The sequence below is a fragment of the Rhinoraja longicauda genome, chromosome 17, assembly GCF_053455715.1.
Source record: "Rhinoraja longicauda isolate Sanriku21f chromosome 17, sRhiLon1.1, whole genome shotgun sequence".
NCBI lineage: Eukaryota > Metazoa > Chordata > Chondrichthyes > Rajiformes > Arhynchobatidae > Rhinoraja > Rhinoraja longicauda.
Genome location: NC_135969.1, coordinates 21,529,529 through 21,545,223, shown reverse-complemented (window position 1 = coordinate 21,545,223; position 15,695 = coordinate 21,529,529). Strand labels below are relative to the sequence as shown.

The 15,695-nt window shown below is 43.6% G+C and overlaps 1 protein-coding gene across 1 annotated transcript in view; it reads left to right on the top strand.

Moving 5' to 3' along the window:
• nckipsd (NCK interacting protein with SH3 domain) overlaps positions 1-15,695 on the top strand; it is a 100,805-nt gene that overhangs the window by 76,690 nt on the left and 8,420 nt on the right. Inside the window, exons 4-9 of the mRNA XM_078414319.1 lie at positions 652-742; positions 5,058-5,593; positions 7,531-7,701; positions 9,026-9,112; positions 10,552-10,690; positions 13,980-14,060. Coding sequence (XP_078270445.1) covers positions 652-742; positions 5,058-5,593; positions 7,531-7,701; positions 9,026-9,112; positions 10,552-10,690; positions 13,980-14,060 — 1,105 coding nt within the window. The remainder of the gene's footprint in view (positions 1-651; positions 743-5,057; positions 5,594-7,530; positions 7,702-9,025; positions 9,113-10,551; positions 10,691-13,979; positions 14,061-15,695) is intronic.

Sequence of the window (15,695 nt, the reverse complement as noted above, 5' to 3'; positions counted from 1 at the left end):
ACCCAGCACACCTGGCTGCCATGGGCCTCAGATCAAAACTATAGACTGTTTACTTATAGACTGACACTTGTTCTTCCCAGTGGGAGACCCTCTTGTGTCCAGAGAATTGGTACATATCACAATCTGCAGCAAAAGATCAGGACCTCAGCAGTTTTGATTTTAATCATCTGCAGTTTTTCTGCATCAACCCAAAGGTGGCTGCTGAAAGAACTAGTAAGCTCCATCTTCAAGAAATGGTGCAATCCTAATGAGTACCCAATTTGCTGTAGACCCGAAAGGTTTAATTCAAAAATCTAATTGTTTGATTCCTGGGTTTCCTAAACTGAGGTAAGATGGTGCATTTGGCTTCCATGTTCTCGGAAGGTGGGGGGGGGGGGGGGGGTTGCTGACGGAGGAAGGGAGCATTGTTCTCCATTGTTCAACAACCTCTGTCAGAATTTGAGGGCAGAAGGCAGGATGGTGGTGATATTCTTGCATTTTCAGAGGGTAGGTTAGCCATGTGCAGTGCATTGGGGAGAAAATTCAAGTGTACATTCAGCCTCAGTTCCTTACGAAGAAAATAACCTGTTCTCACCGATCATAGATCGGTAAACAAAGAATCAATGAATATTCAGAATATCTGCTACATGCAGTAACCATTTTGTTTTGCAGGCACCGACTCAGCGCAAACGTGTTGCCCCTTTGGCTCCACCACCATCTGACAAACTTAGGGATCTGTACTCTTCCTCCTTAGATATGAAAGGTATGGCTGCTATAAGTCATTAACTGTTGTGCATGGCATGTCTCAGGAATGGAATAAATGTTTTATCCAGAACAAGGGGTCACAGTTTAAGGATAAGGGGGAAGTCTTTTAGGACCGAGATGAGAAAGTTTTTTTTCACACAGAGAGTGGTGAATCTGTGGCATTCTCTGCCACAGAAGGTAGTTGAGGCCAGTTCATTGGCTATATTTAAGAGGGAGTTAGATGTGGCCCTTGTGGCTAAAGGGATCAGGGGGGTATGGAGAGAAGGCAGGTACGGGATACTGAGTTGGATGATCACCCATGATCATATTGAATGGCGGTGCAGGCTCGAAGGGCCGAATGGCCTACTCCTGCACCTATTTTCTATGTTTCTATGTTTTGCTGAGAAATGAAATGTCCTTTATTTGAGACCAAGAAATATACGGAAAATGTCTTGTTTGAAGTTGATTTTCATTTTTCAACCACATTTTCATTCCCCCACCCCTCCAACTTTTTTTTCTGTAATGGTCAACACTTTGCACCATTAATCTGCCCACCCATCCTTAATCATCCTCCTGCAACTAGTTCCTTTCCCTTCTCAGCATTGGATTGCTGGCTGACACTAACATGCCTGAGCTGCTAAAATGGATGATCAGAAATGAGACCTCATTAAATCAGATGCTGGATAAAGTTCAAATTCATGGTACTTTCTGCTTTAACCAGATGTACAAAATATGATCAATTTGAGTGAGATTCATTTTCCTGCCTGATTGCTACCCAGTGTTGGCCTTCTCCCAATAAGGGACATAGTTACTATTTTAGGTCTCCACAAAGCAACTAGAGTTTCCTGAGCTCAGATGGGTCTGCTCTACCCAAACTTTCCAGGCCTACGATCAATTCCTACGATTAGAGTACTAGTAAACATGACGGCATGTGAATAGAGAAAAGAACTGGATTGGAGGCACAAAATGAAATAAAGGCAGAGGACTCGACTGTAGTCCTAAAGAGGTACTTCATATCCGTTTCATAATCATAATCATCATCATTTATTAGCCATGTATGTTTTGCAACATACAAAGAATTTGTTTTGCAATACAGTCATACCAAAAAAGCAACAAGACACGCAACAACATTAAAATTTGACATAAACATCCTCCACATTCCCCACTGTGATGGAAGGCAATAAAGTCTTATCTTCTTTCCTCTTTTCATCAAGGAAGATGCTGCTGTAATCCCAGCAAAGGATGATTATGATTGCAGATTGGGTAAAAACTGGATAAGATCAAGAATGGTGAATGGAGTTTCATGTAGATAAGTGCGAAGTGTTGCAATTTGGGAAGTCAAACCAAGGCAGGATCTTCAGAGAAAATGGTAGAACTCTGTTGCAGACCAGAGGGATCCAGGAGTACAGGTACATGGTTCATTGAAAGTGGTGTCACAGGCGTTCAAAATAGGCTTTTGATATATTGGCCTTCATTAATCAGGGTATAGAAGTTGGGACATTATGTTACAGATATTTACGATGTTGGCGAGGCCACATTTGGAGTATTATGTTCCGTTTTGGTCACGCTGTCGGAAAGTTGTCATGAAGTCATTGTCATACATCATGGAAGCATGCCTTTCTCTCCAACTCTCCATTACTGGCCATGTTGCCAGTCTAAAATAATCCCGTCTGCCTGCTCATGGTCTGTACTTCTCCACTCCTTGCCTATTCATGTATCTGTAATTGCCGCTTAAACAAAACTGTTGTATTTTCACCACCACCACCCCTGGCAGTGCATTCCAGGCACCTACCTAGGTAAAAAGCCTCACCCCACACACCACCGTTAATTTTACCACCTCTGACCTTAAAGCAATACCCTCTACCATTTAACATTTCCACCCTGGAAAAAGGTTCTGACTGTCTACACTATCTATTCCTCTTAAAATGTTATATACTTCTATCAGGTTGCTCCTCGTCCTCCAACAACTCCAGAAGTCATGATGAAGCTCTAAAGACTTAGGTTAGACCGCAATTGGAGCATTGCATGCAGTTCTGGTCACCCCATTACAGGAAGGATGTGGAGGCTTTGGAGAGGGTGCAGAGGAGGATTACCAGAATGATATATGTAGGAAGGAACCTGCAGATGCTCGTTTAAATCAAAGATAGACACAAAATGCTGGAGTAACTCACCCATTCCTTCTCTCCAGAGATGCTGCCTGTAAGTTACTCCAACATTTTGTGCCTATTATCAGAACGATGCCTGGATTAGACAGTTTCAGTTATGAGAGGTCGGATAGACTTAGATTGTTTTGTCTGGAACATCGGAGGTTGATGGGAAACTTCTATTAAAATTATGAGAGGCATAGAAAGGAGAGACAGTCAAAATCTTTCTTCCCCAAGGTCAAAATGTCCATTATGAGAGGGCAGCGTTGTAAAGTGAGAGCAGGAAAGTTTAATGGAGATGTGCCGAGCAAGTTTTTGTACACAGAGCGTGGTATTGAACGGCACGTGTTGCCCGGTGTGATGGTGGAGGCAGATACAATAGTGGCGTTTAAGAGTCTTTTAGATGGGCATAAGGAAGTGCAAGGAATAAAGGGATCTGGATCATGTACAGGCAGGTGAGATCAGTTTAACTTGTTATTATGTTCGCCGCAAACATTGTGGGTCGAAGGGCCGTTCCTGTGCTGTACTGTTTTGTGTTGTACAAGACATTGATGAGGCCACATGTGAACTGAAAACTGAGTGTTCAGTTTTGGTCCCTCTGCTATAGGATGGATACTGTTAAGCTAGAAAGAGTGCAGGGAAAATTTACGAGGATGGTGCCAGGACTTAAGGGCCTGATCTACAGAGAGTGGTTGGGCAGGCTAGGACTTTATTCCTTGGACCACAGGTGGATGAAGGGTGATCTTATAGAATAATTTACCCAGACTATGGGAATTAAGCCTGGAGGACATAGATTTAAGGTGAAAGGGGAAAGATTTAATGGGAACCTAAGGGGGAAAATTTTCACGCAGAGGATGGTGGGTATATGGAACGAACTGCCAGAAAACAAAGAACTGCAGAGGCTGGTTTATACCAAAGATACACATAGTGCTTGAGTAACTCAGCAGATCAGGCAGCATCTCTGGAGAAAAAGGCTAGATGACATTTCGGGCCGAGACCCTTCTTCAGAAATGCTGCTTGACCCACTGAGTTACGCCAGCACTTTGTGTGTATCTTTGCCAGAGGAGGTAGTTGACAGGTACTATAATCACATTTAAAAGATATGTGGACAGGTAGATTTAGAGATATACAGCGAGGTAACAGGCCCTTTGGCCCACTGAGTCCACACCGACCATCGATCACCCATACAATAGTTCTATGTTATCCCATCCGACACACTAGGGGCAATTTACAGAAGCCAATTAACCTACAAAACTGTACATTTCTGGGACGTGGGAGAAAACCAGAGCACCTGGAGAGAACCCATGTGATCACCGGGTACAAACTCCGCATAGACTGCACCCTTAGTCAGGATTGAACCCGGGTCTCTGTTTGCTGTGAGGCAGCAGTTCCAAAGCTGTGTCACTTTGCCACCTTGTACATGGATAATACATTTTGGAGGGATATGGACCAAATGCTGGCAGGTGGTCCGAGTGTAGATGGGGCATCTTGGTCAATATGGGCAAGTTGGGCCGAAGGGCCTGTTTCCATGCAGTATGTCTCTGACTACTGCCTCAGCCTCCAGCCATGGCATTCTCCTTAATCAACAAAGCAACACCACCTTCTCTTTTACCTGCACCTCTATCTCTCCTTTAACACGTACACTGGATTACGCAGAAAGTCCTGTCCCTCTCTTAGCCATGTTTCCTTAATGGCTGCAATGTCCCAGTCAGATGTGCCTATCCATGAGTTTAACCACCTTACTCCTCAGGCTCCATGTATTGAAATAAATGCAATTCAATCCAACAGTCCTTCCTTGCTCCCTGCCGTGCTCCTGCCTATTCTGTCCACTGAACTTTCTTTCATCGTCTTCTATCCTGTCTTCCAGCCTCTCCCCTGCCTCAGACCTGCATTGGATACCCTCGCCAATTTAGTTAATACCCACCCATACAGCACCAGCAAACCTGCCTGCCAGAATATTGGTTTCCCTCCAGTTCAGTGCAAACCATCCCGTTTGTACAGGTCACCTCTGCCCTAGAAGAGATCCCAATGGTCCAAAAATCTGAATCCTTGCGCCAACTCCTCAGCCACACATTCATCTGTCCTACCTGATCCTACCCACACGAGGAGTAATCCAGAGATCCATGTGACAATGGAAGCAATTTTTGTAGCTAACCATATTTTCCCTTATTCTTCTAAAATTATTTTCAGAAACTGTAGAAGACTCTCCACAGAATGCATCAACAGTTTCGTCTGTGAGTACAGCTTCTCTTGATACCCTGTATACTGGCTCCTCCAACTCGTCTGACCTACAGCAGGCCACAGCCACTTCGAGTCCTTCAGCAACCCCTCCTCCCCTCCCAACTCGAACCACTTTTACTGCTCCCAGATATCCAACCAGCATACCACCACAAGCTGACATAAGCCCACGACATTCGACTGATACCTACAGCCCCAGCTGCCAGGTGGAAACATCCACCCTTCTCGAGTTGAATGCTGAAGGTGTACCCTGCCAAAGCCAGAACAAAGAAACTCCATCAGTATCGCCGCCTGAAGTGGAGGCAGGCCAGACCTCTGTTCCCAAGACAATTGGAGCCGAGCTGATCGAACTGGTCCGGAAAAACACTAACCTCAGCTATGAGATGTCGAGGGTGGCAATTGGTGTGATGGTCGGACACATTCAGAGCTCTGTCCCGGAGGTGATGGATGTCATGGAGCAGATCCTGCTGTCACTGGTGGAGAGCAAGGTACTGGTTATTACATGCTGCGATGGCTAAATGAATCAATATCTTTTATTTAAGGTCTGGTGCTTAACAATCTAATTATCTTCAAAACATTCCTTGTAACAATTTTGAACACATTACTGTTTTATTTCTACAGCTAAGAGACGCGGTAATAAAAAAAGTATAAGATGATTCGAAGAGAATTTCAAGAGCATTTTCACAGTATCTAGGTTGGCACATGTTCTGAACTGCAATCATGAGTGTTGTTCAGAATGCAGCCTGAATCAAAGATACCAGAGGAACAAGATAGACCACTCCATTGAAATCGCCTATAATGAAGTGTAGTGCACAAAGGAGCCATTTTAGTAGGCAAAACCCGCCGTTCGCTATGCCTCTCGCAGTGTAATCAGTGTTGTGGGGGAACAGTATGTGTGATGATACCATTAAAATGCAGAATATATCTCATCTATCAATTCACAGATTTTTGTTATTTTTCTTTTTAAATGTTTCTGCAAGTTTCTGCCTACTAAAATGGCGCCTTGACGTACTACGGTTTTTAGGATCGAGTGGTCTATCTTGTTGCTCTAGTATCTTTGGCCTAAATTCACTGGACATTAATGCCAACCACAGAACAGCATCTGTATTTACTATGGTTCACGCGTTATCTATGATAGATTATGTTTAGGTGAAGGATCCCCATCGGTCAACTCCCCAAAGAGCAGAAAGAATTTAAAAGGTAAATCTCAAAGTTAGTTAGTCTCATCTGTCAGGATTTGCAGGTAAATGTCGCAGCTTGGCTAATTAGTAAATTAGCAGCTGCCAATAAAAGGAAGGTGGCACAGCTGTAGTGAGAGTGGCCATAGTGGGAGTGGCAAGAGTAAGAGTGGTTCATTGAGGCTTGGGCTCAAGAGGCTTCAGCGAGTGGAGACTTCAGCCAGGGTGATTGCAGGATAAGGTTTGTTCTGTCCCTTTTGACACCTATTGTTTGTTTCAGCATGCAAAGTGATCTTGGTGTAGTAGAGATGGAGGCTAGTGCAGTGGGGTGCTCAGCCTGTGGGATGCAGGTACAGGGAAAGACATCCAGTGGCCCTCAAGACTACATCTGCAGGAGGTACGTCCAGGTGCAGCCTCTTTAGACCTCATTAGGGAACTGAAGTTGCGGCTGGATGACCTCAGACTCGTCCGGGAGAGTGAGGAAGTCGTAGATGCGAGTTATTGAGAGGTGGTCACACCTAAGGTGCAGGCGAAGGATAGATTGGTGATCACCGGGAGAGGGAGTAGGCAGAGAGTTCATGAATCCCCTGTGGCCATTGCCTTGCAAATTAGGTGTCTGGTTTAAAGCCTCCCAGGTAACTAGTAAAGCTCCCCGCAAGGATAGGGAAGCATAGTGGTGCAGTAGTAGTGTTGCTGCTTTACAGCGCCAGAGGCCGGGATCGATTCTGACTTTGGGTGCTATCTATATGGAGTGTGTACGTTCTCTCTGTGCCTGCGTCTGATTTCGCCAGGTGCTCCAGTTTCCTCCCACACTCTAAAAACATATAGGTTTGTAGGTTAATTGGCGTCCATAAAATTGTCCCGAGTATGATGTATAGAGTTAGTGTACAGGGTGATTGCTGGTCAGTGCAGACTTGGGGAGGCTGTAGGGCCTCTTCACACACTGTATCTCTAAAGTCTGAAGATATAGGTCCCCATTCAGTTCAGGTGTGATCTGCTTCTCGTGTACAGGACACCTCTTCCCCAGATGAGATCCCATTGGTCCAAAAATCTGAAACATTGCCCCTGTAGGAACTCCTATCTTCCTTATCCTATCTGTCAGTTTAATATAATGTTGTTCCACAATGTGCTGACGTGCCTGGTGGAGTTGTGCTTGAATGGCTCAGCAGGTAATTTTGCTGGGACCTCCAACCGGAAAGGAAGAATCTGCTTTGAAATCTTCTCAAGTTATCACTTCTTTATCGCAGGACCTCTGCTCAGCATTACCCAGGGGACTCGTCTGTCAGGATGAGCAGCGGCTTGAAGTAATCTTTGCTGATCTGGCAAGACACAAAAATGATACACAGCAGAGGAGCTGGGCTTTGCATGAGGATGAGAGCATTATCTCCTGCTACCTGGAGGAACTGCTGGGCATTCTGGTGAGTGCTGGATATAAAAGATATCATTATAGGTTACAAATCATTGCAATTGGTTCACTGGTGGTTTCAGTGGTTGTGATACAAACTCTATCTTTCTGGTACCAACCGTTTGCTGACAAGCATACTGACTTTTCAAGTCAAATTGATGAAGAGATTCTGCAGAATAGTTATAATGAATCCATTTTTTTTGGTGGATGACACCAAACCGCTGGGATGGAGTAAGCAGCAAGATCCAAGAGGATGTTTAGGAGGATGTTGCCGGAAGTAGAGGGGCTGAGATATGGGAAGAGGTTGGGTATGTTGGGGCTTTATTCTTTGGGGCACAAGAGGCTGCGAGGTGAAGTGTATAAAATCATGAGGGGAATTGATAGGATCAATGCATAGAATCTTTTACCCAGATTTGGAGGGGAAAGATTTAATAGTAATCTGAGGGCCATTTTTTCACTCAGAAGTTGGTGGGTATATGGAACAAGCTGCCAGGGGAGGTAATTGAGGCAGGTACTACAGCAGCATTTGAAAGGCACTTGGACAGGTACATGGATAGGAAAGGTTTAGAGAGATTGGGCCAAATGGGCGCAAATGAGCCAAGATTAGATGGGGCATCTTGCATGCCATGGAGATGTTGGACTGCAATTTCCTTACTGTATGACTGTTTGAGGTCAAGGTTTTCAAATTAAGATCTGGATATTCTCTGATGAAATTAGGAAGCAAAAGGCAACAGCCACACAGAGTTATGGAAACCTGTCAGTGTCTTCCTCAAAAGGTGAAATATTGTAGATAAATTGCATTGTTCAGGATTGATAAGACATTAAGTGATCGAGTAAAAAAAGGTAGGTAAATGGGTACAGAACACTTCATCCATGGTTGAATACAATTGTGAATCAAGATGGATTGAACTGCCCTGCTCTATTTTTCGGCTATTTTTACAGCTGTTTTACCCACTCATTGAGGATGAGAAAAATGGCATTGATGATTGGCCTTCTTAATTTCCTACATTGACAAACAGCAGATGCTTATGATCAGAGAATCTCCATGGATGATTGGGTGCAATATCTTAACCTCAGGAGTTGCACCGCAGAATGGGTAGGATAAAGCTCAGAAGGTTGTGGTCTGAAGAATGGAGATGGTCAATCACAGGGAACTAGGCTGGTCTGTTTGGTCTCACTGTCTATTTATTTCTTGGTTCTGCTTTACTAATCCTTGTCTCGGTCCTATTTGTTTTTGCAAATATAGCAAATATAGCAAATAATGTCTGAAGCATGTGCTGAGTATTGAAGAAATTTCCATCACAAACTACCTTCACTACTGCTCTTTATTTTCATAGACGGATGCAGATCCAGAAGTCTGTAAAAGGATGATTAAGAAGAGTAACTTTGAAGCAATTCTCTCGCTTATTGCTTATTACCAAATGGTAAGAATACGAAGCAGAGACCATTGAATGTGGAGAAGGTTAATGGAATACAAGAATGGAGCATCTTTTAAATTCTAGTCATACAGTGAGGAAACAGGCCCTTCGGCCCAACTTGCCCACACCTACCAACGCGTCCCATCTACACGTCTGCCTGTGTTTGGCCCATATCCCTCTAAACTTGTCCTATCCATGTACCTGTCTAATTGTTTCTTAAACATTGCGATCATCCCTGCCTCAACTACCTCCTCCAGCTGCTCATTCCATACACCCATCACCCTTTGTGTGAAAAAGTTACCCTTCAGATTCCTATTAAATCTTTCCCCCTTCACCTTAAATCTATGCCCTCTGGTTCTCGATTCCCCAACTCTGGGCAAGAGATTCTGCGTCTACGCGATCTATTCCTCTCATGATTTTGTACACCTCAATAACATCACCCCTCATTCTCCTGCGCTCCAGGAAATAGAGTCTCAGCCTGCTCAACCTCTCCCTATAGCTCCAACTCTTGTGTCCTGCCAACATCCTTGTAAATCTTCTCTGCACCCTTTCCAACTTGACAACACCTTGCCTATAATATGGTGCCCAGAACTGAACACAATAATCCAAATGCAACCTCACCAACATCTTATATAACTGCAACATGACCTCCCAACTACTCAATACTCTGACTGATGAAGGCCAATATGCCAAAGGTTCCAGAGTTGTACAACACAGAAATAGACCCACCAGATCCACATCAACTTTTTGACTATCTAGACTATTCCCATTTGCCTGCATGAGGACTATATCCTCTATGCCTTGCATAGTGATTCCAGCACCACGTCTTACAGCGATACCTTCCAGATATTAACTGTTCTCTGGTGAAGTAAAACCTCAGCATTGCATCCCTGTTTTTTTAATATTCTAGTCCTCTCAAAATAAATGCTAGTATTGCATTTGCTTTCCTTACAAATGATTCAACTTGCAAATTAACTTTTTGTGTATCATGCATCAGTACTTCCAAGTCCCTTTATACACTGTTCTCATTTACAACCTGTTGTTTTGGCTTGGATTGCTTCGTAAGCCATGCATTAACAAGAGTTGCCTCTTCTTTCAAAAAAAAAAAAGACATTGCATCTCCTTTTTGAGAAAAAAACTACCCAAATATGTAACTGAATTTAAGCCCAATTATTCTTCAGTTCTGTCTATTTAAAACAGGATGAAATGAAAATGCTCATAGTTTCTTTGAATCATCTGCTCGTTGAGAATTTCCAAAAAGCTGCAACTGAAGCCCTGTTGAATTCAGTAGCCCTGTAAAGATCAGGGAAAAGCATCAGTGTTGAAGTGGTGCATGATGTTGGTGAAAAGCAAGAAATATCAGATGCTGGAAATGTGAAATAAATAATGGGGATACGAGTGTTACATTTGTAGTGTGACTTATACTTTGCTCTATTTTGTCAAAGGAACACAGGGTTGCACTACGTTTGTTCTTACTGAAGTGCTTTGGAGCCATGTGTAACTTGGCTGCAGCCATCATCTCCACGCTGGCAAACTCTGTGCTGCCCATGGAACTTGCACGAGACATGCAGTCTGACACCAAAGGTAGGTTTGTGTATCTGAAAACTAATAGACTGTGGCTGAAAACTGCAGGGGGTTGAAACACATGGGGTTGATGATGGCTGCTTTGATAATAGAATAAATAAACAGAAGGCTCCTAGTATGAAAATGTTCAATTTCATAATTCTCACCTAACATCCCTCCACTGCCCCAGCCTAAATTCCCACTGGGAACGTATAATGATAGTTTACGATATGCCTAAAGACTATGTTTAGTTTTAGTTTCATTTATTTATACAGTGAAAAGCTTTTGTTGCATGCTATTCAGTCAAAGAAATGACAATACATGATTACAATCAAGCCATCCACTGTGTACAGATACAGGATAACGGATAAAGTCCAATTAAAGATAGTTAAAAGGTGTCCAAAGAGGTAGATGGGAGGTCTGGACTGCATTCTAGCTTGTGAGAGGACGGTACAGTTGCCTGATAACAACTGGGAATGCGTTTTCTTGCCTGATGGGAGAGGGCAGAAGAGGGAGTGACTGGGGTGAGACTGGTCCAAGATTATGCCCGTGGCCTTGTGCAGGAAGCATAATGTGTAGATGGAGTCGATGGAAAAGAGATTGGGTTGTGTGATGGTCTGGCCTCGTCCGCAACTGTGCAATTTCTTGCAGTCTTGGATGGAGCTGTTCCCAAACCATGCTGCGATGCATTCCAATGAAATATTTTCTGCGATACACCTGTAGGTTAGTAAGGATTGTTGGGAACATGACAAACTTCCTAAGCTTTCTAAGGAAGTAGAGGCATTGGTGTGCTTTCTTGGCCATAGCTTTGATGTGGCTGGTCTAGGACAGCTGGTGATATTTATTCCTATGAACGAAGCTTTCAACCATCTCTACTTTGGTGCCATCAATGTATACTGGGGTGTGTGTACTACTTCGCTTCCTGAAGACAATTGCAATCTCCTTTCTCTTGTGACAATGACAAAGAGGTTCTTGACTTGGCACCAGGTAACGTGGTTCTCAATCTCCTTCCTGTATTCCGTCTCATCATTATTTGATATCCAGCGCACTACAGTGGTAGTGTCTGCAAACACAACTTGTGTTGGATTGCTATTTAGCTGCACAGTCATGAGTGTATAAGGAGTATAATAGGGGGCTGAGTACACATCCTTGCTGGGCACCAGTCTTGAAAGTTATTGTAGAGGATGATTTGTCACATATACTCACTGTTTATGGGCTGTTTATAAACTTGACTTGGCTTGACTTGACTGTTGGTCAGGAAATCGAAGATCCAGTTTATTCATGTTCCTGGATTGCTATTAAGAAATGTTTACTACGTTTGCACATGTCGTTCCATATATCAACATAATTTCCAACTTCAATACTTGGCTCAAATTTTCTGAAAGCTTTCATATTAGGTATAAATTCGAACATGCATCTATTAGAAACATAGAAACATGGAAAAATAGGTGCAGGAGTAGGCCATTCGGCTCTTCGAGCCAGCACTGCCATTCAATATGATTATGGCTGATCATCTAAAATCAGTACCCTGATGCTGCTTTTTCCCCATATCCCTTGATTCATTTAGCCCTAGGAGCTAAATCTAACTCGCTCTTGTAAACATCCAGTGAATTGGCCTCCACTGCCTTCTGTGGCAGAGAATTCCACAGATTCACAACTCGCTGGGTGAAGAGGTTTTTCCTCATCTCAGTCTTAAATGGCCTACCCCTTATTCTTCAACTGTGACCCCTGGTTCTGGACTCCCCCAACATCAGGAACATTTTTCTTGCATCTAGCCTGTTCAATCCTTTAGGTTAATTGGCTGGGTAAATGTAAAAATTGTCCCTAGTGGGTGTAGGATAGTTAATGTACGGGGATCGCTGGGCGGCACGGACTTGGTGGGCCAAAAAGGCCTGTTTCCGGCTGTATATATATGATATGATATGATAATACAAGCCCAGTCGACCCATTCTTTCATCATATGTCAGTCCCACCATCCCGGGAATTAACTTGGTGAAACTACGCTGCACTCCCTCAATAGCAATAATGTCCATCCTCAAATCAGGAGACTAAAATTGCACACAATACTCTAGGTGTGGTCTCACCAGGGCCCTTTACAACTGCAGTAGGACCTTCTTGCTCCTAAACTCAAATCCTCTTGCAATGAAGGCCAACATACCATTAGCTTTCTTCACTTCCTGCTGTACCTGCATGTCTACTTTCAGTGACTGATGTACAAGGACACCCAGGTCTCGATGCACCTCCCCTTTTCCTAATCTGACCCATTCAGATAATAATCTGCTTTCCTGTTCTTGCCACCAAAGTGGATAACCTCACATTTATCCACATTATGCTGCATCTGCCATGCATCTGCCCACCCACCCAACCTATCCAAGTCAGCCTGCAGCCTCATAGCAACCTCATTGCAGCTCACACTGCCACCCAGCTTTGTGTCATCTGCAAACTTGGAGATGTCACATTTAATTCCCTTGTCTAAATCGTTAATACATTTGGAAATAAATGGGGTCCCAGCACCGAGCCTTGCGGCACACCACTAGTCACTGCCTGGCATTCTGAAAAGGGCCCGTTAATTCCTACTCCTTGCTTCCCATCTGCCAATCAGTCCTTTATCCATGCCAATACCCTACCCCCAATACCATGTGCTCTAAATTTGCACACTAATCTCTTGTGTGGTACCTTGTCAAAGGCTTTTTGAAAGTCCAGATACACCACATCACTGGCTCTCTCTTATCCATTGTACTTGTTACATCCTCAAAAAATTCCAGAAGATTGATCAAGCACGATTTCCCCTTCATAAATCCATGCTGACTTTGACCGATCCTGTCACTGCTTTCCAATTGCTGCTGTAGTAGCTCAGGGCTCTCCATTGCCTGGTATTGCTCTGTGGCCTCTTTCACCTGGTCAGAATGTAGTACTGTAGGTGAGAGTTTTGAGAGAGATCACTTTATATTGCATCCGCGACGGGGACTTTAGATATCAGACCTAATCCAACAAGATCTGCACACTGAGGGTATTAAACCTGCAAGGTAAAACACTGCTTGCTCGCTCTACACAGGTTCTCAGCACTATCTACTCCAGGTAAATACAAATGAGCAGTTAGTCTGGGTGTGACTCTGGAACATGGGTCAATCTGTTAGAGTCGTAGAGTCATACAGCGTGGAAGCCGCCCCTTCGGCCTGTTCTGGACAAGTGTAAAGCCCAGCAGGAGTCGATTAATTTGCATGGGTTGTGTTCAAAAACACTGGATTATGATCGTGATAATGAACACTGAGTGGAACTGACTACTGTGTTTGATTGTTTTATTTTGCAGAACACCAGAAGTTATGTTACTCTGCATTGCTGCTCACCATGGTGTTTTCCATGGGGGAACCATTGCCGTATCATCATTATGGTATGTAGAACCCTTTGGGGCACGTATGCTTTAAAGACTTCTTATCTGGAAGTCTGCACTTAATCCTGAAATACACGGTGTTTTGTCATGGTTTACTGCTCACAAATAACTAGCCCAGTTATCCTACTTTTCTCTAACAGGACAATGGTGTAAGCATCGGGTTTAAACAGGGTTTAAACTGAAATTTCTTCTTCATCACTCAGTTCAGGAACATTGCCTTTACCCATGCGAAACTGACAGATACCAAGCAGCTGTGTTCATGTAAACTGGCCAATTGTCGTGCCACAGACAATAATGTGGCAACAATTGAACTAGTCTTAAAAGGCACAGCTTGTGCAAGTTCCACATTACCCACTGGAAATGGTTAGCTGGTGAACTTTACCATTACTCATCGTGGGCCAGCTATGATTTCCTTATTACTAACCCTGCTGAGTTCACGTCACTCATTAATTTTGAATGGGTGTGCGTTAGCTGTGCACCAATTTAGTGATCTTGGATCCATTGCAGACCCAAAACACAATCTCTCATGAAGTAATGAACAAAGATGACCAGTGACACTGAGCTCAAAGAAGATGGACAATTGTACTGAATTTTACCATTGAATGAGGGGCAGAACAGCTTTCTTATCAGTAAGGAGCCTTTAGGAGTAATTATAAATCATAGAGCATTTCAGAATGTCTTTGAAAAGGTGGTACGCGTGAGGCTGTTAAACAAGTTAGGAGCCTGTGGTATTAGAGGCCAGGTATCTGCATGGATGGAAGAAATGCTGACTGGCAGAAGGCAAAGCGTGGGAAGAAAGGGGGCCTTTTGTGAGTGGCTGTGGTGAGTGGTGGTGTTCCGTAGGGGTCAGTGTTAGGTCCGCTACCTTTCACATTATAGTGAATAATAGGGATGATAGAATTGATAGCTTTGTGGCCAAGTTTGCAAATGATATGAACACAGGTGGAGGAGCAGGCAGTGTTGAGGAAGAGGGGAGTCCGCAGAAGGACTTGGACAGGTTGGGAGAGTGGACAAAGAAGTGCCAGACGGAACACAGCATGGTAAAATGTACAGTCATGCACTTTGGTTGAAGGAGTAAAGACGTAAACTATTTTCAAAAAGGGGGGAAGATTCCGAAATCAGTGTAAAGGGGCTTGGAAATGAAGGATTCCTAAAAAGTGAATTTGCTGGTAGAGTTGCTGCCTGATCAGCTAAGTTACTCCAACATTTAGTGTCTTATCTTCAACTAGAAAGGTTAGTGGCTACTAATGCTTGGCATTTGGCCACCTTGTTATTTTGTTATGGTCTGTCTTTATCTTTAGTAATAATCCAATTTACCTTATCTCCCTCCTTTAAAAGGTTTGTGTCTTCCAGATATATTATCTCTTCAAAGGAAAAGAATGGAATCATAAAATCAGAGAAGTATTGACACAAAGTGAACCCATTTAGCCCTCTCCCCAATCTTTTAATTTTGGCTACTTCCCCTCTACGCGTTTCAATCAAGATGAAGAGTCATGTACTGAAGTAGGGTCTCGACCCAAAACATTACCCATTCCTTCTCTCCAGAGATGCTGTCTGTCACGCTGAGTTACTCCAGCTTTCTGTGTCTATCTTCGGTTTCAACCAGCATCTGCAGTTCCTTCCTACACACGTACG